Source organism: Abrus precatorius, unplaced genomic scaffold (genome assembly GCF_003935025.1).
Source record: "Abrus precatorius isolate BTA unplaced genomic scaffold, Abrus_2018 Scaffold11, whole genome shotgun sequence".
Taxonomy (NCBI): Eukaryota; Viridiplantae; Streptophyta; class Magnoliopsida; order Fabales; family Fabaceae; genus Abrus; species Abrus precatorius.
Window position 1 is genome coordinate 21251346 of NW_020874303.1, and position 26650 is coordinate 21277995.

General features: G+C 30.7%; 4 protein-coding genes across 6 annotated transcripts; all 4 read right to left on the minus strand.

Moving 5' to 3' along the window:
- Nucleotides 1–843: 843 nt before the first annotated feature.
- LOC113853970 lies at nt 844–9031 on the minus strand. The gene is made up of 4 exons (XM_027484718.1): nt 8954–9031; nt 5821–6403; nt 4051–4478; nt 844–1661 (listed from the first exon to the last, which is right to left on the minus strand). The coding sequence occupies exons 3-4, from the start codon at nt 4210–4212 to the stop codon at nt 1128–1130; spliced, it is 696 nt and encodes a 231-aa protein (XP_027340519.1). The 5' UTR covers nt 4213–4478; nt 5821–6403; nt 8954–9031; the 3' UTR covers nt 844–1127.
- On the minus strand, nt 844–9329 carry LOC113853968. 3 transcript variants are annotated; one of them, XR_003502716.1, is made up of 4 exons: nt 8954–9329; nt 5821–6403; nt 4051–4478; nt 844–1661 (listed from the first exon to the last, which is right to left on the minus strand). XR_003502716.1 is itself a non-coding variant. In XM_027484717.1 (3 exons), exons 1-2 carry the CDS (start codon nt 9122–9124, stop codon nt 5834–5836), a joined length of 741 nt encoding a protein of 246 aa, XP_027340518.1. In that variant the 5' UTR covers nt 9125–9329; the 3' UTR covers nt 4240–4469; nt 5821–5833. The 3 variants fall into 3 exon arrangements, 2 of the variants coding, with proteins under 2 accessions (XP_027340518.1, XP_027340517.1); XM_027484717.1 differs by lacking the exon at nt 844–1661 and having other exon boundaries at nt 4240–4469; XM_027484716.1 differs by lacking the exons at nt 844–1661; nt 4051–4478 and having other exon boundaries at nt 5239–6403.
- A 4387-nt stretch (nt 9330–13716) lies between these two features.
- On the minus strand, nt 13717–15032 carry LOC113855448. The gene is made up of 3 exons (XM_027487091.1): nt 14532–15032; nt 14259–14444; nt 13717–14171 (listed from the first exon to the last, which is right to left on the minus strand). The coding sequence occupies exons 1-3, from the start codon at nt 14940–14942 to the stop codon at nt 13887–13889; spliced, it is 882 nt and encodes a 293-aa protein (XP_027342892.1). The 5' UTR covers nt 14943–15032; the 3' UTR covers nt 13717–13886.
- A 2350-nt stretch (nt 15033–17382) lies between these two features.
- On the minus strand, nt 17383–23764 carry LOC113856151 (uncharacterized PKHD-type hydroxylase At1g22950-like). Its single transcript, XM_027487844.1, has 9 exons — nt 23367–23764; nt 22571–22618; nt 21370–21546; nt 21091–21241; nt 20842–20928; nt 20116–20240; nt 19601–19719; nt 18861–18972; nt 17383–17594 (listed from the first exon to the last, which is right to left on the minus strand). Exons 1-9 carry the CDS (start codon nt 23685–23687, stop codon nt 17559–17561), a joined length of 1176 nt encoding a protein of 391 aa, XP_027343645.1. The 5' UTR covers nt 23688–23764; the 3' UTR covers nt 17383–17558.
- Between the last annotated feature and the right edge of the window lie 2886 nt (nt 23765–26650).

The window sequence follows — 26650 nt, forward strand, 5'->3', positions numbered from 1 at the left end:
ATTTACATAATATATATGGAAAAAGATTACTCTTAGAACTTTTTATTTAATTTAAATCTCAGAACTAATGAAATAATAAATTATAATCTGTTAGATTTAAATTAAATGACTAAGTGTAAGAGTTTTTACGCTTATACTAATATAAAAAAATCCTGTCCATATATATATATATATTTTAGAAGAACTATTTTATTTGAAGTCTAATCATTATCCACTATTTATTGACTCTCAACTTGAATAGGCCAGTCTAAAAGCAGACATATTTATGGACGGGCAAAATGCTTTAGGCAGAGATAGATTCATTTTGGATTAGCTTCAAAAGCATGTGAGAGTTGGCATGCGAAGATATGTTGATAAGGGTATCTGATAGGTAACTTTTTAGGTTTATGTTGAAAATCCCACTACTAATATTGGAAGCAGATATTTTTTGCCATCATCATCCCCGTTGTCATAGTCATTTACATTAAATTGCCTATTTCCCATCATACTGACATATTAATTGATTCACATAGAAGCCAATCACACAAGATAAAATGGTTTTTGATCCCAATCGTTGACATCCTATATATAACTCTATTTACATTTGAATACCAACCAGTTCCAAATTGTTTGTGATCAAGATTTTACAAACATCACATTCAGATATGTTCATTTCATGGCTCCTGATGTGACTTAGCATGCCTTGATATTGTATAAACCAAACGAATAACAAAATCTGATTTTTTTTTTCAAAATATGCCATTCATATCTATTTAGGCTTGCAATGAAAGGACATTTTTGAAATCATATTCAAGACAATAGTAACTGTATTAAACGGGAATGAGCACCATATACATGCAAGTGGCACTAATAAAGCTCGTATTTTTTATTCACAAATTAAGCATAAGGTTCAGAATTAACAAACTCTCCCAGCGCCAAAAAGAAATTACGCTTCAAAAACAGGAAAAAGAACACCTCATGATACTACACATACTATTTAATAAATATTATACAATAATTCACCAATAAGGCAATAACAGCATCATCACAGAGATAATTATAGTAAATCTATAATTGAACTTTACTACAAGCTAGAAGATAATAGTTATATAAAGTTCAAGAAGACAAGAACAGTTACAATGATGTACCTATGCTGCTTCCATGTCCTCGGTTTCCCTCTCCTTAAATGACTTGGTGTGAAGATCACGTGTGATTTGAGTGGTTGTATCCAAGAAATACAAAATAAATGATGTCAAGCAGCAACAAGCAAACATGGGTATGGGCCCATAAATCCATAGGACAAGAGGAAATGACAAGTAGAAAGCCCGCAACCCAAGAGACCAAGAATAACTACCACGGTTCAAGGCTTTTGCAACATATTCAATAAAATCCTTTTTGCCTTTCAGTGCATGTGTAGTGATTAAGAAGCTCACATGAGCATAGTGTCTAATAGACTGCACATTGCATAGAAATGCAACAAGGAAGCATAAAGAGATAGAGAGGCGTTTGATGGAAGAATTAAGGGACGTTTTATTGCCATAAACTAATTTGGTGTCTGAGTCATTGGTTGCAAAAACGCCAATGAGTGAACTAAGCGTGATTGCTGTTGTGGCAAGAAGAGTAGATGCCATGATATTGTTGCGGATTGTTTGAACTGCCAAAACCCCATTTTTCAAGGGATCCTGAAAGCGATGCAAAAGAGAGTTTGTTATGGAAACAACTGTCTCAGTGAATAAAATCAAACTACAATTCCCATAATGTCCAAAAGTAGCTTCGAACCCCGATCATAAACAATCTAATACTTCTAACCTTAGATGGCACCAGCTTGATCAGATACATATAACATAAACAGCAATGATACTAAATCTTAGTAAACTCGATATCACAACAGTAAGGATAATAAATCTAAGTCACCTTGCAGAGAATGAGTATGTCTTTGTCAGGACTTGTCTTTTGAAAATGTAACATAAAGAACCTAGTATATAATACAACATAATAATTTTGCAGATATACATTGACTTCCCTATAAAATCCAAATTTTATAGAAGATCCTTCAAAGAGAATGATCACAACCAACTTTCAACTAGCTAAACTCTCAAGAGATGCATATGGGTTTTATATCTATTAAGTGGTACTAACACTGCACCATTTTTTCCCTTGCCTCATAAAAAATTCACAAAGCAACACCTATCTGTCTTTTTCATTGTTCAAATTTACTACCATCAACATTGTAAGTATTACCAATCAACATGGATGTTCAAAGAGGGCAGAAGATGGCAATAAGAACAATTGCAACATGTTAGGGATACATATAATGACTATATGTGTGAACCTATAGAAGTTCAATACCTACTTAGTAAATAACTTCAAAATATATTACTGAAACAATCTAGAATTGTATCTAAATAGTAGTTACAGTACATACTACATACTAAGGACCATATGCAGGGACTCAAGCAGCTGATCAATGAACCTATAGAAGTGGAACTAAGACCATTAGATGGTTGAATATCTACTTTAAATATCAATTAAAGAAGTAATCTATAGCTGTTTTTAAAAGTACAGGTCAGGCACTTGTCAAATTCCCTTCAGAAACAAGTATCAATGATTAACATCTCCTAGGGACCCACACAAAATAGACCTAAGTCCCACAGGATACTGTAGCAAGTATCTTTCTTAAATGACTAATAGCTCGCAGGCATTATTAATTAAATATTAAAGCAAACCCTCCAAAATGAAAAGTGCAAACTAAGATATAATTCTCAACTAACAAAAACGAAGCCGTTGGAAGTTGGAATTTTTTTATAACGTGAGAGAAAACAAAGGAAAAGGGAAACAGACAATGATTCTTTGCAAATGTTTTACGTAATTTCATACAGGGCAAGATACTCTCATGTTAGATTTTCACAACTTTTGATAAGATTTCACCTATTTGATGTCTATCAAATAGAGAAACAAAATTTTTTTAGAAACTTAAGGCAGGAAATTGTGAATTCAGTAATTTGTCAACCAGATTGAGGCTAAATAAACTAATTAATCCTGTAACAAAACCTATCAATCAAGACAGTATGAAACACCGACTTCAGCTTAAATTTTCCATTGTTTATATTATTATATATTTTAATAAGCTATTGAGGACTCAATCTTGGTGAAAGAAACCTTATCTAAAATTGCAAGAATTAGGATAAAATTTCGAAAACGGCGTGACAGTTGAATCCTTTATTGAAACAATAACAGAAATTCACAGCTTTTAACAACATTGTCATGAACTCCTAGATGTCTGAAGTGTACAAACTACAAAGTTATCAAACAAGCATGAAGCAATGAACTTCCTTTCTAAGGTAATTCAAATATGTCATTCACCAATATCCAATTAAACATTAATTTGATTTAAAGTTGAGTAGAATTGATTTTGAACCGTTGAATGTGATTAAGATGTGTGCCTAAATTAATCTACATATTTTTTTTAGAACATATGTATTGATTTTGAAACTTAAAAAAAAAAAAAAAAACAAGACATAAATTGCAAACACAAGTTTACTCTCACCAAAAAACTGGATACCAATATAGACACTAGTTTATTTTGAATACGAGTCTTATTACTGGATAATATTGCAAGAGAGAATGAAACAACCAGAAGCACACAGGACAAGGTCCAAGCCATGTGAAAAGGCATTAATAGAAGGGCTGAGGAATTAGCCCAAACAACAGTACCCAAAATGACAAGAAAGTACTAAACTAAAATTCTATCAACAGCAACAGATACCTAAAGACAAAAATCCAACACTGCTAAAGCACTCCCTTTATTGTACAAGATAAACAGTCTTTATGAATAAGAACAACACTTAACATCTCTGAGCAACGCAACAGTCAGTCCAAGAAACAATTATATGTCGGTAGTGTATCAACACAAAACCACAACCATATTTGGGCCGTTGTGTTTTGGTTTGTTTTTTACCAATTCCCTTAGAAAGGTACCACAACAAAATAGCTGAGAGTAAGAAACAAGAGCCAACTTATATCATCTATAAATAGAAAAAATGTAAAGAGAGAGAGAGAGAGAGTACTGACAGCCATGATGGTGAGAACCCATTGGTAACGAGACTGAGCATTCAAGCCAATGACAGTGCGAGAAGGGTGGTGGATTATAGTGTAGAGAAGCCAAAAGTGATATATTCCCAACACCAACAAACCCACAGGCACCACTATGTAGTCCAAATCCTGTTCTTGCATGCTGCTTCTTCAATTCTTCAATCTTCAAACTTTACCTTTCACCATTCACTGCTACCTCATAACATAACCAATAACGCCTCTCCACTTCAAAATTGTAATCTTGGGATATTATTGAAATTCAAATTAGTTCCCTTTCCTTTCACTCTTACCTACCTTTGTCTTTTACACCCCACTTCCACACACAAAAACTTGTCTTTTTTTTTCAAAACAAATAAAGATAAAGAGGCTCCGTTTCCTCTGTCAACTATTAAAGTTATCTGCAAAAACTGAAATTAGATCCACCTTTTATGACAGCGAAGAAAAAGTGGGAAACAGGTTTTATTGCTAATACTATTTGTATATATAATTCACAAACCACAGAGAAAAAGATATTGTTGTTTCCCATTTCCACCTCTCTCCACGTTGCTCAATTATGACACGATTGTGTCCTGTTTGGAATAGTCTCGGATCCGCATTTACTTCAACACTAATAAATGTCACTTTTCTGTTGCATCAATGTTTATAGGTTTTTCAATATATATCCAAACACGTGTTAAATTTGACTAAAGAAACAAAAAAGATATCGAAATTTAGAGATATGATGCTATTTCAGCAAGTTGTTCTCTTCATATTTGTCAGGTCTAATTCCAGAAATTCTTATACAAGAAGCCATTACAATCGAATCAAGTGTCCATATCCTGTAATTTTGTTTCACGGTAACATCACCGATGTGTTACTTATACTCTGGAAACGGCTGAAAACCATTTCTTGGCAAAAGACATTCTGCTAAAGTTGAATTCTCAAAAGATCAGTTTCATGCTTGAATAAGGCGTACAAGGAAGGTATGATGTTGATATCTCAAGATAATCCAGTTTTAACTAGTGTTTAAGAAACTTCAATGAGATTTAAGAGAATCCAGTTTTAACCAGTGTTTATAAAGAAAAATTGCGTAAATATCTCACATAATAACTAAGCCTTTTCTTTATACATTGGCCTTGTATATAGTATGGAGCGCAAGATTTAAAAAAAATAATGATAGGGATTGAGAAGCATCAAAACTTAATAGCCTCACATATCGAGTGCTGCTGATGTATGCACCATTTTTTAGTGTTCCCTTTAGACCAATTCAATTCCTGTCCAAGTATTAGTTTAATTATTTAAGAGGTTCCAAGTGTGTGGATCACACATTGCCATAGGTACCAATCCCTAAATGATGTATGCATGAAATGGTGCATGAATCATTGTGGATATAATATTACAATTATGTAATTAACAACCTTAGCAGAATAAACCACGAATCTTGTTTATGTAGCTATCCAAGCATGACAGTACAAGGCCCCTCATAAACCATGACTAAACAAATTGTTTCTGACCTTTTCACGATAAAGTTTATGCTAAAAAAGAGGGGAATTGAATTGTACAGCAAAAAATAATAGAGAAAATTGTAGGAAGGTTCATCCCAAAGAAGTGAAATGTAACTAATGCTAAGGCACCAAAAATTAAATCTACGACCACTAACAAGAAACAAAAATTACTAACTAGTACTTTAATTGGCACATATTCGTACTTCTCAATAGTAGCATACACCAAAATTGTTACATTTTATAATAAATTATACACAATCCACACCTGAGTTTTGATACTAATTGTTGTCAGGTAAAGGAAAATAATCAGGTTCCGCCGCAGACTCTACATCCTGAGTTCCCCTCTCCTTCTTGAAAGAGTTACTATGAAGATCCCGCGTGATTTTAGCTGTTGTATCCAAGAAGTACAGAATAAGTGATGTCAAACAGCAACAAGCAAACATGGGTATGGGCCCATAAATCCAGAGGAAGAGTGGAAATGACAAGTAAAATGCTCTAAGTCCAATGGACCAAGAAATACTCCCACGATTCAACGTCTTAGCAATGTATTCCATATACTCCCTTTTGTCTCTGAGTGTAGGTGCAGTGATTAAGAAGCTGACATGGGCATAGTATCTTATAGACTGCACATTGCATAAAAACGCAACAAGGAAGCAAATGGTGATTGAAATACGTTTCATTGGATAATCATTGTAAGGCATGAAAGCCGTGTCATCAGTACCCCATGTATTGCTAGCAAAAATACCAATAAGGGAACTTAGTGTGATTGCTGTTGTTGCTAGAAGAGTAGATGCCATGATGCTGTTGCGAATTGTTTGAACTGCCAAAACACCATTCTTCAAGGGATCCTGCAAATATAGCAATGGAAATTATTTTCACAGCTTGTCAATATGATTGAAAGGCCAAATATCTGTAGCAAATAAACAATAGCAGAGAGAGTTCATGATGACACAGTCAGAAAGGATATTCAATCAAACATAAGGCCTATCACACTCTAATGCGTTCCTTTTTAAGTTCTTTCTCTTCTAAGCTTTTCTTTTTCCTATACTACAGTTAATCTTTCTATATAATAAAATGGAAGCCAAAGGCAAGGCCTTATTATTGTTAGTAAGGCGTGCAGGTAAGAACGTTTGGTAGTAGTTGTTCGATGATTTTATTTCATCATCAACTTTTAGTCATCTCTTGGGAGTTTCATAACTGGGAGTTTGATCACTTCAACTTTCGAGTGAGTGGAGTCAAACAAGAAACTTTCTAACAAAAATAATAAGATAGAAAGATAGAAGGAGAACAAAAAAGAACCAAATGGGAAAAAACCCGGAAGATTCTCGATGGAGTTAAAGTAAAAAAAGGAAAAAGAAATGTATTTAGGCTTTATTTCTATAAATACATTATCATTTTGCCCTAGCTCAAAAACACTCCAACCAATCCTAGCCTCAGCTCAACTATGATTGTTTTGTGGAAATTGCAACTAGGCACATGCTGCAAAAACCTGCAAGTCTAAAGATTTGACAAGCCCAAACACCACCAAGTTGAATTACCTCTGATACTACAAATCTTATGTATGAACCTTAAGAGAGTATAATAAAAAATTTCAGGAAACTACACTTTTATAGGAAATATATTAAAATGTTCTCTTTTAGATAGACAGCAGAAAAACGCATCTGAAAACAAATTGCTGGAAAAACAGATCCTGTCCTCAATCAGTAATATAATAAACCAAGGCGAAACCATAAGTTTATTTAAAATTTTCATTTAAACTTTTGCCGCATATTTTATTAACACAATAAATTCCACTGACTCAAACACCAGGGGATATGAAACAGCAAAACATACAATTCGATTCAGTGAAAAAGTTTTCAATACTGTATCGTATTTATGGAAACCAGGAAGAACCATTTCCGTTAGCATTTACAGAAATCAACGGTCATTGCATTTACAGTTTTGGTATATACATCAAGCATTTCCGTTTGAAGTATATCTAATAGTAGGGTGTGTCGTGGGGGATTAATTGTTATTTGCAGTTTGTGGACAATGATTACTCTCTGCTATGTCTCTTTAGCAACAAGCAAATTGCTGTATTGTGTATCATTCGTGTTCAGTAATATATTTCATCAATTAATCTCTACTGCTCTATCACATATCAACAAGTACAGCCATGAATTTCATCACCCTATTGGTATATTTTATGTGTGTGAATTAACATAAATTATTGTTATTATAATTTTAATTTATTTTAAATTAATTAGATATTAAAATTATTGAGCCATGTTATTTAGCTTTTTTTTATTAATTATTATTATTATTGGATTTATTTGTAATAATTTTATTGTTAATGAATATAGGTTTAGATATTGTTATTAAATTGAGCCATAATAGATAGATTTAGCCTATTTTATTATTATTCAATAAATTTTATACTTCTAATTACTTCAAAATAATTATTTTAAAGTAACTGTTATTCCATTAAAACTGAATACATATTTAGAATTGGAAGAGTGATAGGAAGAGTTTCTCTTTGTATTTTATTTTTTGGTTGATTTTTTCTCAAAAAAAAAGGGAATCACTTGGTCATGAACTCATCAATCTGTTGTAAGTAATGATGATGTCTAACTCAGTAATGAACTTATCAATCTCTAACCTCCTGACTAATTGTCACATTGTCTAATCCTTTTATAACATGTAATTGTTATTTTTTGAATTAGATTGAAATTTATTTTTCCTTCACACACCACTTGTCTAACTAAAACAATAGAAGTTGTAATTTAGTTTGTGCAAACTAAAAAAGTGCCTTTCCTAACAGAATCAAAATCTGAACTGCCTATTATTACTCAGGTTATCAAATTAATCAGCCATGAAGATCACTCAAGGTTGTCATCTCTACAGGTTTAGTCAAAATACCCACTTTTGGTGTTGTAAATCCCCTTAATAGTCACCCGATAAAGTGTTCAGCCTAAGTGCATAATAAATAAAATAGCAGATTCAACAACTTAGATGTTGGCTTTACATGTTCATAAACATCATCATTCAATAGGCTGAAATTAATTCACACTCAATAGGCTATGCACTTGCCATTGAGGACCATAAAGAAAACATAACACTGTTATTCTGAACTTAGCACTCAACTTTTCATATCACAAGAAAATCAAAGGAAGTGCGAGAGAGAGCAAAACAGGCAGTCTCAGCTTGGTAAATAGTCAGTTCAGAAGCACATAACTGGAGACAATGATAACAGTTAGGATATCACTAATTTTATTAAAAAAAACAACTTTTTTTTTCTCTGCAAACTATCAATGACTCACCTGCGTGATAATCAAAATTTTCTAACCATATAATCAAAATATAAACATTTTGTTGTTATTAATTGAAAGAGATAAAAAGCTGATTGTAAAATCACTCACAGTCATCATGGAAAGAACCCACTGATGACGAGACTCTGCGTTTAAGCCAATGACAGTTCGAAGAGGATTGCAACGAATGGTGTAAACAAGCCAAACATGGTATATCAGGAACACCAATAGACCCAATGGCATCAACACATACTCTAAATGCTTCTTCTGTATATTCTCCATGCCACCAACACTCGCTTATCTATGACTATGATTGGTACGACAAGGAACTTGCAAAGTGAAAAAGCTTAATGATTCATTAAAGTATATCTATAGTCAAATTCATGATTCCATGATCAAACTCATTTTCACCAAACAAAAGGGTGAAGTAAAAAGTAACTGTCAAAAACCAATGTCTGAGTACCTATCACCCATTCATTGGTTAAAAATGGATATGAATCTAATATCTCAGATCAGATGTGAGAGAAAGTTTGAAGTGTGGTCACATGATGTTGTTGTTGTTGTTGCCACTTGCCATCTTGTTGATAATGGTATTCCCACGAAAGAATAAAATAAAAAACATTTCTTTATCAGTGCCAAACTATAATTATATAGTACATAAAAAAAAATTTAAGTTCATTGCCACGATTCAGTTAATGACCAAATATATTTTGTCGCCACATGTTCATATCAGAACCCATTCCGGTCTCAAAACTGACACACATTTTATAAATTATTTAATTCTTCATTAATGAAGAACTTCTAATAGCTTTCTTAATAAATTGTCAGAAAATCTTAATTTAACTAAATGTCGCTGATTCTGTTGGTGTTTGTTTTCTTAGGAGCTATCTTGTCTTTTAACAAGAAAAAACTAAATGTCATCCATCTTCCTTTTAAAATATTATTACGGTGCAAGTTAAATTGTTCCTCCAATTAGAATTAATTTTAAGTAATTAAAATTGGTAAATTTTTATAAAAATTATTTATTATACAAAAATATAGAAGTGAAATGAATATTTTTTTAGATGCTTAAAATCAATAATATAGACAAATATTAAGTAAACTGTTTTTAAAATGCAGATAATTTCACTTAAAATATTGTAGAATCTCTTTTATTTGTCCATATTTTATACAGTTATTCAGCTATAACTTTCTGGCAAAACTCGAGTGAAATCATTTTTAGTATCAACATCATTTACACAGGAGAGAACGATCAATAGAGTAAAAAAACACATGTGCAACTGATCTTTGCATGTTTATGATATATAAACATTTTTTTTAAAAAGGTAAATGTTAACCTATATTCTAAAGATATTAATTAAAAAAGTATTAATGTACTCTTATAATTTTTAATACATTTTAATATTTTAAAAAATTGTTTAACCAAAAGACACTAATTAGCAGCAAGATTGTTTTTTTAAATATGAATGTACTATAATCCAACTACTATAAAATATATAACTTTGTAAATAGTTGGGTAAATGAAAGATGATATATGGTATTAGTCACTGCTTGTTATTAATTTGATCCCTTGATTGAAATTAAAATAATTAGAGGAAGGCACAGTGATGGGTTGAGAGTGTCGTTTTCAGATTCCAATTGAACGATACAAAGCTAGCCACTCCATTTTTCCCATGTGGTATTATTCTTTGGCCTCACTTTCTTGTCTTTCATTTGTTTTCTTATTCTTTTAAGGCATACATAAGCATTCCATCCCTTTATGATTTGACATCGTAAACGATTCCTTGGGTCTTATCAAGATATTGTTAACAATCATTCTAATTTCAAGTACAGGCAAAAGGCTCCCCAAGCAAAATTGGTTTCAAACTCTCAATACAACATTGTAAATATGAATGATATCAATATAAGGTTTATTGGGTCTGATTTATAAATTTTTTATTTGGACCATTCTTTACCACTTTATTTTTAGGGTGGGTTATTTTTTTTATCCTTTTACAATTAAGGATCAAGGATTCATTAATAGTATTTCTTTTTGTAATTTTATTTTTTTAAAACCTCTACTTGGTCCTGAAAATATTAATGTTACAGATACTGTGGGATAAAATATATTTTTAATCCATATAAATATAGTTAAATTTGATCTTAATGTTTCAAAAAAAATTATTTTTAATCCTTTTAAATTCAAAATTTTCTAAAAATAGTCTCTATCACCACTTATTCATACATGTAATGCATTTAGACATGCCACCTTAAAATGATCATTATATGGCATATTAGATGCATGTAGAGAGGTTTTATCCTTGCAATTGCACATTTTGTTCTTGCTTCAAATTCATATATATATGCTTATAGTTGCTCTTCTAAATTGTTTGGATTCTCTTCACATATGATTCTGAAAAGTCACATGCTCGTTCTTTTTGCCATGTATTTCAAATTTAATTTAAATGTATTGAACAGATTGCATATTGTAAGTTTCTGCAATCTTGTGAAATTTCCTAAGAATATTTTTCCATGGCCTTTATTTTTTGTTTCAATATTCGTTTCTGACCTGTTTCTGCTCTTAAGACTAGTCAGTTCAAACTAAGTCTTAGCAAAATTGAAGTGTCCTTGCAGGCATAGCTTATTTTTGTGGTTATGTTCCTTTCTTTTGCTGTACAAACCTAATTGCACACAATAGGAATGCCCACCTCAAGTCTAAATCTTCATCTTTGTTTAAGTACAGATGTTCTTGGAACTACAGCAATTTGGGATTTCCTTCATGGACCCTTCTTTTTGAGCATCAGACAAGGCTTTAGACTAACCCTTGTAGTAATTTCATTCTATTTGTCCTTCTTTCTTAATTTTAAAAATATTTTCTCAAACTAATTACTTTCTTAATCATAAGCTATATCATATCAATAAGTTTCTATCCAAATTAGATATTTTATTATGCCACAAACATAAATATCTGGGATAGAATAGTTATATTGGGTGTTAAACCAAGCAATATTTGGATTAGATGGTTTGAGTAAATCTTCTGGTCAATGAATTGTTTTTTAACAAATTAGTGACCAGTTACAGCATATGCATAGAATTCACTGCTCTAAATGGTAACTAAACAGATATCCTTATTAGCAAATGGAGCGTGTACCGTGTCTTAAAGACTTAAACCCTTCATTTCCTTTTGTGATGTGATTTTCTATTCAGGCTACTAAAACTTTATTAAATGTCTATATATGGCTGCCACAATGTAGCATTGAGATATTAGGCCACTTCAATATTTTGCTGCAAAATACACATATGTCAAGGCCTTTATGATCCCAAACTCCAGACTTATGTGCTAGTTCTCGTCTCAAATTAACCTTTGTGGGGCCAAATGATCTTTGGTAGATTTAGGTCTCGTGTCCTGGTGACAGCTTCTTTGATGATTTCCCATTGGTCTTGTGGCAAAATTGCAATTTCAGGAAGAAAATCATATGTAAAGATCAATATTGCTAGTGCTTGTTTAACAAGTTTGATATGAACTTTATTTAATATAGCATTTATGCCATTTATTTGTTGAGTTTTCCAGCTGCATGGCTTTACCTAGTGACCCATTCTTTTAATTGGATCAATCGCTGGTGTGGATTTTACAACCATATATTTCTGGTTTATCACTAGACAGCACTTTCAATATCCATTGCCACACACATGGTCGTGGACACTCATGTCGTTGGAGATCCTATCAACATAGTTGAGGATATCAAAATTGATGACTGTGATGATGATGATTTTGAAGAGCCTGAAATTGGTTTCATTGAATTCAACCCAGGGCCAAGAATCATGCTGACTTGCTAATTAGGAAAAATTAGTAAATTTTAGTTCAAAATCGACAAGTTAGCTTTATAAATTAAAAGTATTTGGTAAAACTATTTATTAAATTAGTTAATAAAAATAAAATAATATACTAAGTCATAACTTAAAAATTAGTAATTATATATATTTTTTAATAATAAAATTATTCATTTATAACTTATTGTAACGCTCATTCAATATTATACTATTTATTTTATTTTTTAATAAAATATTTAATTTTAAACAAAAATTATAAAGGTTTTGTACTAAAATTTTGAAGAGTTTGAAATTAATTAAAAAAACATAAAGTTTCAATAACATAAAAATATATTTTTGCATGTTAAATAAAAATATAGAAAAACAAATAAATATATTTTATATTTATTAGCTAGTTTAATGATTAATTTTTATAAACATTTTTACTTAAGTCAATTTAACATCTAAGCACTGTTAGCTAAAAATTAGCTTGGTTTTTAGTTAATTTATTAGTTATCTTTGTCTGACATAACTTATGAGTGTATTTTACACGTTGAATAAAATAGTTTTTAGCTTTAATATAATAAATATACTTTTTAATAAAAATATTAATTTTAAATGTTTAAATTTCCTTTTAAAAACTAAAGTTAATAAAGTATTTTTAAGATATTTTATTATATTATTCTTTTCATCGCTTTCTATTATACCAACCATTTTATTATATCTCCTCTCTTCTCTTCCCATTTATCTTTTATTATAAAAATATATAAACACATTTACTCATAATAAATTGTCGTTTATAGTAAGAAATGCTGCACGCTTCGACTTTATTTCAAACGAAGTCGTAATTATGGTGCTTAAGCCAACAAATCACATCACAAACTAATCAGAAAAGAAGTCAAAGTTTTCAGCTATAATTTCTAAAAAATATGTGCAATAATAATTATTACTCTATAATTGCCTGAAAAATGAAATTACTCTATAGATTGAGTACATTATTTCTTACTTTCACATGATGGGACAAAATTAATTTAAGAAAAGAAAACTAAGAGATAGTGATAACAGGCCACAGCTCACAAGTTTCTGCTGAATTCAAAAAGACGCGTTGTTCCAATCCTGACCCAGAGCCTCCATACCCCTCTGAGCTGTATCCACATGGAATTTCTTTCTTCAGCCACCAATGAATCATACATTAATAAGAGAAACATTTTTAATTTATTTTTTCACTCTTTTCCATTACTTGCCACTCAATCAATCAATCATAGGTGCAAGAATTCTTGAGTGAAACTGGAACACTGATCTTTTTGGGATCCAAAGTGATGGAACATTCCACTCTTTTGTAGTACTTTGGCTTCACCAACCTCCCAAGCACGTAAGCTCTAGATCGAATCACAAAGCTCAATTTCAAAGGCACAGGCACCGTTGGCATACCCGTTGTGCTACTTAGGCTGGCACCACTTCCATACAATGGTATCTTGTTCCCCATCACTGCCACACTCACCAATCTCTGACTCTTCCTTGATTGATAAAACTTCTTCATCTGCATCCAATTCAATTCAAATCAAATCAAAACCACTACAACGTTACTTAAAAAAGAATAAAGGACATAAATGTGTGTGTTTCTTACATCACCGGTAGCAATTACGATTTCTGAAAAGGATAGATCCAATGGTGTAGATGTGACATGGACCCCAAAGAATGTGCCAGTGTTGCGGTACGTGAATTTCAAAGTGGAATTCATAGTGATCATATCAGTGGCCACACCCGTGGAATCAGAACCAGCTTGAACTCTCATATGATCAAACTTGATACTCTGCGAGACCCACAAAACAAAATTGAAAACTGACGAAGACCCATTTAAAAACAAGATCAAAGAATGAAACTTTGAGAGAAACCAAACCTTGATAACGATTTTGGGCTTCATGGGTCTACTGGCACCCCAGAGAATGAGGGAGAAGAGAGAGAAGAGAAGGAAGAAGCCAAGAACAAAGGCGAGGAAATAGTAACGACGAGAGAGAGAGTGGTCGCGTTCTTCGGATTGAAGAAGACCTTCTTCTTCGATGACGTCGATGTCCTTCCATGGCTTGTGGTTACGGTGGTTCATCTTGCGTGAACCTGAAAAACGACTTGAAGAAGAGTGAGAGTGAGGAGGAGAACCCATGGGGCTGAGAACAGGGGTTGAGTGCAACGACGTTGTCGTTTTCTCTCCATCGTGAGAAGGGCTCTGAACGTAGTACACTGCTCGCCGGGGGGAGCGTGTGGTGGACGACGCGTCCAGACTCGTTACCTCAGAGTCTGTCTTCGCATGCATTTTAATGAATCTAATATGATGGCGATGTTGGTGTTGCTGATGTTGCTGTGTTTATGATGTTGTGTTGTGTTTTTAGTTCCAAATCTAAGAGATCTTGGTCAGGTGTGTGATAGATGTCAAAGAGAGGCCCCAACAATGATGTATGAATATGAAGCACCAATGCAATTGCATTGGTTGGTGATTATTTGATGGGCCATTAATTGGCTTGGTTGGGGATGGAATGTGGTTCAAAAAAGAAGCACATTTATGCTTTCATGAAGATTAACGCTAATTAAAACAAAAAATAAGTTTATAGTTGTTAGTTGATAAATTAATTATAAATTTACAATTTATGTTAAATGATTAGAAAAAAGTGCTAAAGAGAATGGGAAATTAAAAAATAAATAATAAAAAATCTTAAACTAAAACTTATATTAGAGAGTCTGAGAGGGACAGCACAGGGGACACGGGAAAAGGAAGAATGGGAATGCTTGCTTTATTAGGGGTGGTTGTGTAATGTGTTGTGTGTGGTTTAATTAATAAACTTTGAGTGTGAGAAGAAGAGAGGAGGAAGGTGAATCCGAAGGTGACAAGTAATGACCCGACAGCTACATTACAGTTGTCACCGAAGAGAATAGAGTGTTGGGGTGAAGTAGGATTCAATCTTTGGAAATATATTAAAAGCAGAAGCACATGCACACTTGCACTAAGCAGAGAACAGCAAAGGCTCTTTCTTTCTTGGATTCATGTTTATATGTTCCTCATCGATCTTAATCCAACATTTGTTTATTAATTACTATTATTATTATTATAGTATTTTGTTCAAGAGAGCTCTTGTTTGCTTAACGATCATATTAATGTCGGTGCAGTGAGGATAGTCATCAGCTTCACATATTAAGCCATTGACTTATAAATTGTTGAATCTATGGACCAACCAAAATAATTAGTCACTTATAAATTGTTCAAGATATTTTTATATGATTTGTTGAGTGAATTTGTCTAATTTTAACATAATATTAGAATCTATTTAGTATGAATGTTGAGTCACTTATAAATAATTAGTCATGCAAACTTCATATATCAAATTTTTTCTTTTGTATGTGAGGGAGGTGCATTAAAATCATTTATATCGATTAAGAATAGAGTTAAAATAATTTTTATATGAAGTAATATTTTTCTAATGGACTAACTTTTAAATTAAGTCAATTATATTTTTATGTCGCGTGTCATGTCAGTGCTATGATGAAATACTTAACAATTAGATAATAATAGAAATTAAATTGTAACAATTGTAATAAAATTATGATCTTTTCTACAATTTGATAGCAACTACTGCTTAGAATTAAAACTCACTTGTACAGATGCTTTAAATGCTAACCATAATGTTGGGTATTTGAACAACATAAAATAATTATATTTATATATCCTACATGTATCTTAATTCAATGAGTAAAAGACTCATGATATGTATAATAATATTATATCTTTCTACAAAATAATCTTACTTATCGTGAATAAGGAAATAGTTAAATTGGCCCAATTGACGAAATTCATATTACATTTTTTATAAAATAAAAATCATAATAAATAGTTTAATAATAATAAATCCATATATAAATATCATACTTGAGTCTTTATTTTCAAAATATTTTAAAATAAACAAACTTAAAAAATAATCATTGACTAGTTCAAACCAATTTTTAACACGAGTACTTGTCCAATGTTACTTTATTCTTGATCAAATTTTTGCTCCACCAATTCTGTAGATGACCAAACCAATTACCTAACTAATTTCTAATTCAACCACTCAACCCAACTAACTCGATTCAATTTTAATAACTATGATAAAATAAATAAATAAATAAATACATTTAACATCATAAAAACATTAAAAAAAACTCGATTATTTGTTTAAGAAAAGACCTAAATCATCATTCTTTTTGTCTATAAACCCTCCTAGTTACAAATTGAAGAAAATATTTATCATTTTTATATTTTCCAAATAATTAATACTTATCCTTTTTCATTTAATACATACTTTAGAAATGTAGTAGTAAATTTTCTTTAATTAAAGAGTGCTTAAAATACTATTTTAAACACACTTTTAATTATTAATTAAAATTTATTAAAAACATAAAAAATAATAACTAAAAGTATAACAAAATAAAAAAGAATATAACCAATATAATTATTAAAAATTTTAATAAATTTTAACTAATAACTAAAAGTGTTTGAGTGAATATCTTATTAACAGTTCTCTTAATAGAAAGATCGTAAGATATAACAAAAGTATATTTATAAGCTAGAAAATTAACTCATTTTTTCTAATAAAAAACACATTCCAATAAAATTGTATAATTCAAATTAATTTATATACATATTTCGATTATATTAATGGTTCAAAATTAATTTTATCAAAATTAATTATACTCGACTTTAAATCACAGAGTCACGTTATAAGAGAATTTAGAATCATTTGATAAAACATATAGGCAGTAACTATTTTTGGATGAAAGAATCCAAGCGGTCGGTAAAGTTATCCCACTCCTTTGGTAATCATAGGCTCATTGGAATAAATAATTACGGCTACATTACTTTTCAACCATCCATTTCCACTGATCATCTGAACAAAACAGATTATGCAATTGTTTTGCCCTCCCTCCTGGACAGTGCCTGTAAATCATAAATTCTCATAGTTATATTCTGCAAAACATCAGACGTGCATTTTCTAATCTTATGTATGAGAAAGACCTTAATTTAGTAAGAACTTCTATTCAAGGGAAATACATCACAAATGATCTATGTAAACTTTTGAAATCACTTATTCTGTGGGTGACAAAACATAATTCAAAGTACTACAAACATACTATTGAACAGTCTTTTGTTTTTTTTACATATTCAACAGTGTTTTTATCACACTTGAGTATTTGTTAAAATTTATTAAAAATTACAAAATATGCGTGAGAATCATTAAATTAGAAGTGAAACTCACGTGCTTTTTATTGTATCCTATAAATTTTAATTAATAATAAAGAATGTGTTTGCAAGAATGAGTTACTGACATCAGAGAAACCAATGCAACAAAAAGCTTAAACCTTGAACTGTGGGCTATTCAAAACTTAAGCTTGCTGATGATGATATAATTTGCAACAGCCACATGATAATGACTTGCAAATGGACCAGCTACCCTAGCATTACCAATTTACCCCTCCATAATAACTTTTATCATTTATAGTGGAATTTTCTTAATTCCTAAAAAACTGAACTTCAATAGGTACTTATTACGGTGCTCATAAAGGTATTTTATTATTTTTTAAATTGACTGTTATGATTATTCAAATATTTTAAAAATTAAAAGATATTTATGTCTTTTTATGATGGACCACTAACCTTCACTGTCATAATATTAACAATGATGATTGTTCCATGTGTGAAAAAACATCGAATTCCCTCTTGTTCTTCAAGGCGCCATAAGAATTACCACTTCAATATCTGTTACAGCAACCCCCTCCCCCTACCCAAATATATATATATATACACTCAATTACAACTTTTTATTCAAGAGCATATTGTTCTTTTAATTTCCAGTTTTCCTTGCTATAGTTCTTAGGGTATGTTGTGTTTCACTTGATACGGGGTATACAATAATAATCAAGCTTTATTCCGCTGGGTAGGATATGCACTATATAAATGGATCAATCAATGCCACTAGGTCCTATTTGATTCTTTCAGCGCTTGTTGTACAAAGTTCCTCTGTCTTGCAACTGACGCAGAAAGCAATATCCCTAACTACCAGCAATTCGTCAATGCCGTCTATTATTGATCACAGGGTAGGACATGGAAACCATGTGACAACTACACGTTTGTGCCATACAGAATAATTGTTCTATCTTTCCTAGAATGTAATGCATGTGTGAATGAAGGATGCAGATCATTTACCAATCTGGTCTCATCAATTGACTCGAGCAGCCTGTTTTTCCTCTCTTGATAGCACACAGCACACCAGGTAGAGAAATCATTTTTATACCTTTTCATCTCTCTAAAAACAGAACTGCATAGAAATAATGCACCTTTCATCATTAATTTAATGATTACCAGAAAAACTGAATAGAGGACAACATAAATTTAAATTAATCAATCTAGTGAGGTAAAAAAATCAGACTGAAAACATAAGGAAAATAACATTCTTCGTTAATGCTACAGTCATGCTGTGACAATGAGACTTCTGCTGCTTTTCCCTTATAAATTTAATTTTGAAAAATTACTTAACAAATAAAGCATATGCCACATGGTAGAAAAGCAAAATGAGAATTAGGGTGGGTTAGGGAGGAAAACTATACAATTGGACTCCTTACTTCATGTTTATCCCTTTAATTGGTAATTTTTCACATCAATACATCCAGTAAGCATAGAACCAAATTCAATTATGTTAGACTGTAAAGAAGGCCAGTAGACAAGTCTATAATCAGAGTTACTATCTTTCTGTGAAGTTTGCTTTAAGGTGAGAAAATGCTAACTCCGCCCTAACTTCAGAAATTACACTGAATCAAAACTAACTTGAACACCCCATCCCCCTTATGTCACACATCCATACAACCTATCCATGAAGTTGATATATAATGAAAAGGTGTATGAAACAAATGGAAGTAGTAATGAAAGCAAGCAAAAAATGAAAGCACCTTCTGCACCATAGAAGTAGATTGATACGATAACCCGATGTTGTAGCTCTAGCACCATGGCGATGACGACCATGATGAAGCACAGCTTGTCCAGGGACATGGGAATAGTCAAAGACCTCCTGCTTTCAAATAATGGATAAAGTGTAAAAAAATGCAGAGTTGAAGTATATAAGAAAAACATTTTACTACTTCCATTTATTCTGGCATCAGATTGTATGAAATCATACAAAGATATTTTAGAGTACAATATGCTAATATATTTCCCTCACGTATCACATGCTCAAATCTTCTCTCAGCCAATTAAATGATTGCTCAGAAAAATCAAGACAAACACTTAAGCCAGCAGAATAAACTAGATATTCAACTGTGATTGCCATCCACATCAATATTCAAAGATCATATGGTCTAGTTTGAGAGTAAAGCAATGTACGCTTACCGTGAGAATTGAAAAACATTAAGCAACACATCTTCCTAATACCAATATATTTTAATGTTTTTCCATCTCCATTACTTACCTTTGAATAACTTTCTGTATGTGCATGCTGATCACATCGCATGCCCCGAAAAAACAATTCCCCTCCAGAAAATTGCCTACCCAAGCAAACATTTAAGCTTACCTCCGAGTCATCGACATGTAAACCTACAAATGTAAGACTATTTGTTAGACTTCCTTGCTTACAGTTACCAGACAATAAAATAAAAAGTCAAGTTCTACATCAAGAATGCAAGCGTAAAGGAATACTATATCATCTAAACATTTGTTTCCCAATAAAGGTTTTATGGCTCTCACTTAAAGCATAGGTTGAAACTACAACATATGCATAAAATAGAAGTTGTCAAAATTATTAGCAACCAAAAAGCCATTTATAAGTAATTATATAGTTATTACAAAATTCATGAATAAAGATGCTAGCCTTCTATAGCATGAATGTCCAGTTTCTATGCACACAGCCTGTAACAAATCTAGTTTTCCTTTTATAGGTAAATTAGCCTTTCAAATTTGAGAAGCATTTTCTAACACACTCTCACTTATTAGTTGAAATTTATTAAAAACTACAAAAGTATGAGTAAGAATAATAAAGAGTGTGTTAGAGAGTATGATATTGTTTCTTGTGCATAAAACTGTTAGAAGGAAACTTGGGGCAATGCATGCTACATTCTAAGACATACTAGAATATGCATTCAGTGTAAGATAGCTCCGCAGCAAAGATAAAGAAATTCTGATCAAGAATAACTCTTACCCAAGTCAACATCTCTATCTTTACCATATTCAACAATAAAGCCATGATGAGAATCTAGAGTTGATCCACCAATTTCTGCAAAAAATACTGTAAAACAAAGAATCAGTTGACCTAAATATATACAACTGAAGAGAATGAAAGACTTATAGGAGGCTGCCTGGCAGCTGGCTAATCTCTTTAGTCAATAAATACATAAATGCAATTGGTCAAATCACCACAAGCTAAACCAATACAGCAGACTTCATTCACCTTTTGACAAAGGACAGATAAAACCTTGCATAAGCTTGTCAAGCATGGTTTGAAGGCCAAAGTCATCAAGTACAGAACCATATTTATTCATAGTACTGGGACGCATAACCTGAAATTTTGCTGCTTTAACCCACTTCTCAAAATTTTCAACCTAGGGAAACCAAAAATAAATTTCAATATAGACAAAATATATGTGTAGGCATCCACCTGCAGATTCTAATTTATGGAAGAATGATGCATTGCTTAATTTATACTCCAGTAGTTAAAATGATAGAATACCTCAGATACCAATAACTCACAAAAGTGTGGCTGAAGCATCTCAAATGTAAAAATGCCTGGAGCGGGCTCAGACATTATACTTCTAAAGCTTTGTTCTGTATTATCATTAATTGCTTTCAGAAACTTTGGGACAAAGAATGTTGTAGGATCAATAGTGTACAACTCTTGATGCAGAGGCTGCAAAATTGTACATTTCCTGTAAGTATTACTAAAAGTAAAAAGGACCATAAAAGAGGAGGAGATGTGGGGAAGTTTGTCATTATACTTGGAATGCATAAAATTTGAGCATAAATCAAAATTTATATTTTCCAACTCTTGCTGATTTGAATAGAATATTAGCTCTTCTACATCAGCTTCATAGATGTTAAAACGTTAATAAACTAAAAAAAGAACCAAGTGCCCAACAAAATTGCATAATTTGAATTCATATTAATATCTAGCAATATGTGAGAGAGAAAAAACCAATAGAATGTGCAACATGCTATGAACTACTACACCTTTTTTTCATAAACCTATGAATTGATATGATTACAATGGCAAGAATAGAGCATCAATCAAAATTTTGAGCAAAAAAATCTTCTACATGTAACAAAAATATGAAATTTGAATTTTTTTTGTTTTTTTCACATCAATTAGCAAAGTCATACCAAATCAAGTGAATCCATCATTTTGCAAATTATTCATTTGAAAAATGAAAAAACTGAGAAAAAATGTTGTTAGAATAAATACTACAGAATGCATACTCTCGCATAAAAACCTACTTCATGTCATTATTATATCAGTTGAAAGACTGCTTTACTCATATTATAATCACATTCATAATACTTTGAGTGAGGGCAAGCCTTGGTGCAACAGTAAAGTTGCCGCCTTGTAGCTTGGAGGTCATGGGTTCAAATCATGGAAACAGCCTCTCCACTTGTGAAGGTAAGGCAGTGTACATCAACTCTCCCCAAGCCCCACTTGTGAGAACCAACCCCATGCATTAGGTCACCCCCTTTTATAATATATTTAGTACACGGATATCATTTTATTCCCTATCAATTATACAAACAACAACAAAAACCAAGTCTTATTCCACTAGGATTTACCATCAATTATATTAGTTGAAAAAAAAAAATTGTGTGACATTCTTTCCCTGAAATTATTCTTTAACAAAATCAGACAAGAATAGGCCAACAACTAACATTTGGAGACTGCATACCTGATAATTTGCTAATATCTTCTGTCTGTATTCTCTTTGTTTTTGATCCTACCAGAATCACATTCAACCCATCATTCAAGTATGCGCTAAAATAATAGCAATAACAAGAATGATAATAAATATAATAGAGTAAACTAAAATTGATATGAAGAAAAAGTTTTCTTTTACTATAAGTTATTAACACAAGTAAAAAAAAAGTTCAAATTTCACTTCACAACAAAAAACCAAAAGTTACAATAGAACTAAACGCAGGAATAATATTGTCATGACTTCTCATTCTCAGTGCTTTACTCTTCCCCCACATCATACCAATTTTCATAATTTTCCTTTCTATATCTCTGAATCCAAAAGTACCTAAACTATGAATCTTGGCTGGGTTTGAAACTAACTATTCCAAGAACAGCCCTTTCAAGTACCACCATGTTATTCGCACCACACAACCTAAAGTTGATGTCAAAGGAAAATATAAAAATCCACCACACACCTTAACACATCCCATAATGCTACTGAACAATAGCTAAAATATTCTGTTATGATTGCATCGACACTCAGTATATGTACGCATTACGCAAATATAATTGCCTTAAATCATCGAGTTCGATTAACAGTTAAAACCAATTTGTTTTAAATATGCAATCCGATATAAACAACGTTGCTTGAGACACAAGGTAAACATTTTCGGAAGCAATAACACACAATAATATTTTCCATCATTTTCTTCCATTTTCGGAGCAGACAAACGAATCACCAGCACAAGAAAATTCAAGAAATAAGAAAAAGGGAAATCGAAGCATACTCTGTTTCGCTCTCCCGGTGGCAGATAATCGAGCAGAATGTCGCGAATGTACTTGACCTTATCGTCACGGGACGCATCGAGCATTGTGGATGGGAGGTGCCTCTCCATCGAGCTGAAAATCGCGGGTGAGAAATCCAATTCCAAGTCATCGTACTCTTCCGGCTTGTGATTCTTGTGCGGATTCAGCACCAACCTCAAATTCTGGTTATCGTCAGTGTCAGAGTCCCCAACCGCGAAGCCGTCTCCGCCGCGGCGATCGGCGTTCCCGGTCGCCGGCAACGCTGCCTTCCCGCGGTCAGTGGAGCAACCGCGAAGCGACATGTCTTGAGCCCTGCATTTGGAAGAATTACGTTTTCTCGTAGGTCGAGGGTCCAAATGGGAAATTCGAATTTTGAGGGGGAAATTAGGGTTTTCAATTTTAAACTGTTTTATTTAACCTCTTTTGAGTTCTTCGGAGGTTTGTTACAAAGAAATTTAAAAATAATAATTCAAAGAGAGAGATGTGAATACGTAAATAGTAGTACCTCTCTGAAGCTCTTAGCCGCATGGTTAAATTTAGCAACCACTCAAATTACTCTTCAAATTTTTGAATCTGTTCGATTTCCATTGTTATAAACAAACCAACCTGTATTCATAATAAATTTTATTTTTTAATTATATTTTATATAAATTTTATTTTTTATCAACTTTTTCATTATTACTAAATATACGATGCATTATTTCTATTTAATTTAAAGTTTTTTCAATTAATTGTTTTTCCTTTTTTATCAATAATTTATCATTTTTTTCATAATTTTATCCTTTTCATTTATTTTCTTAACAAATTCATCTCAAATTTTGAGTTTCTGTTTAATCTAAATTTTAAAAAAAATCATATCATAATAAATTTTAAAAACAATGATAATAAATAAATAAAAATTCAAATAGAATCAAAAAATATTTATTGAATTTTATTTAATTGTCATATTATATTCAAACCAAATTGAATTATTTGTTATTTTCATGTTTAGTTCATGTGACTTTTTGAATAAAAATTGAACCAAATAACACTTTTATTCAGAATTATTCTTATTTAAGAATTTAATTTACAAGTTCTATACGTGAACAATATAAACTAACTTTAAATAAGATTTTAATGTTTTCTCAATTACAGTCTCTTAAGAGGAATTTACTAAATTAAATATATATTGATTATCTTGCAAATATATTTATTAATAAAAAAACAAGAATATATATATATATATATATATTATAATTTTAGTAAAATATTTGCATTGAAATTTAAAAAAGTGATAACATCATATTAATAAATTGTTATATTTTAGTACTTGAGATTAATTTTATAAAAATTAATAAAAATGTTAATTATAGAATACAAATAAATGATTAAAGTAAAAAAATTCAAAAATTATTTATTATGTGCATGTTAAATTGAAAGTAAAATTTTAACTAAAAAAAAGTAAAAATGTGACGTAAACATAAAAAATAAAATCTATAGTACATTTTCTAATTAAGAAGGTACGGTATTTTTTTTACGCATAAAATAATTCTTATTGTTAATCTTAAGGTGATAGATAATAAAATTAGTGATTTAGTTATAAAAGATGTTAATAATCTATAAATTTTAAAATAATAGATAAATTACAAATTACTATCTCAAGTTTACAAATATTATAACAAATAACAAATAAAAATATTAAGATAAATGAATAATCACAAAAAAAATGATAATATATTTAAAATTATTATCAAGTAAAAAATTTTAAAAATTATCTAAAATTATTTTATTACATATAAAGAATATTTTAGAGATATTAAAGAAAAGAGTAAATTCTATAACTTCTAACTTAATAAAGATAAGTTGATAGAACTAAAAAAAATTATTATTAAAAGTAATTTTTAATTTAATAATATTATATAATTTATGTAATCAACCTTATTTAGTAAAAATACACATAATTATTATTGACTAAAATATATCATGAATAAAAATATCATTGATAATATCATATTTTTTTAAATAAAAATTTGTTATAAAATAATGATTTATGAAATTGAAATATTAAAAATTTAAAATATAAAAGAAATAAATGTGTAAATTTTACACTATCACCTACGTCAATTCTATTGTTATAAGTTAAGTAACATGCTTCATGGGTAAATATTACATAAAAACAATGAATTACCGATAGAAAAATTGTATAAAAATAAAAATATTTTATGAAAAATTGTGTTTAAAAGAATTAAAGAATAAATAAGAAAGATAAATGGTGAATAAGTTATAATATACAGGGCTGAATTATATAAAGTAAAGTTTTTAAAAGACTAATGTTTTATGGGCTAATGTCTTATGTAATAAGTATAGATTATCTACAGGGAAAAGTCTTTTGTTAAATTTTGACAAAAAAATTATTTTTTATAGAAAAATATTGCCTTTGTTTGGGATTGTTTTTATTCTAATCTAGGCTAGATTTTAGGAAATGACTTAATAGCCAGATTTTAGAAGGATAGTTGGGTTTATAATTGTAATACCCTAAAATTTAAAGTCATACAAGGTATATCTCATTCTTTATAATTTAAGATAAAATACAAATTTTGTGTATAATGAGTTTTATTATAATAACATTTCAATGAAATTTTCTTTAAAATATATTTATTTATACAAAATTTCCATCATTTGTAATATTAATGGTACGACAATAATAATAATTAATAATAAATATCACAAAACAAGATTTATTAGTTTTTATTACAACAAGTTAATAAAAGTCACTTTATAGATAGATTTGGTGTAAATAAAATTTCCTATATACGTGCAATATAAGTGGAACAACAATACTTTTAAATAATGTAATAAAACAGTCAAATATTTAATTTAAGAAACTGAACATACATTTCTTCAATCAATTATAATAATTTACAGACTATTTGTCAAAATATATGAGACCTAAAATTATATTTATATCACCAAAATAATTATATCATATCTGCAAAATTAAGCCCCAGTAATGCTCTCTATCTCGGCCAAATCTTCCAAATCCAAATCATCATCTAATCTAAAGTAACGATCGCCTGAATCAGTTGTGACCTTTGTACCAGTAACGCGCTCAAAGGTCCATGTAGACTGTCTTATGAGATAGTCATGGTCATGATATGTAAATAAATAGGTGAGGGCTACCAAAATTCTAACAGTACCACTATACGTATAGATACACAGAGTCTGATGTATTTTATTCTTGGAAAAATTAAAAGGAATACTACAAAAGAAATCAATTTATAATATA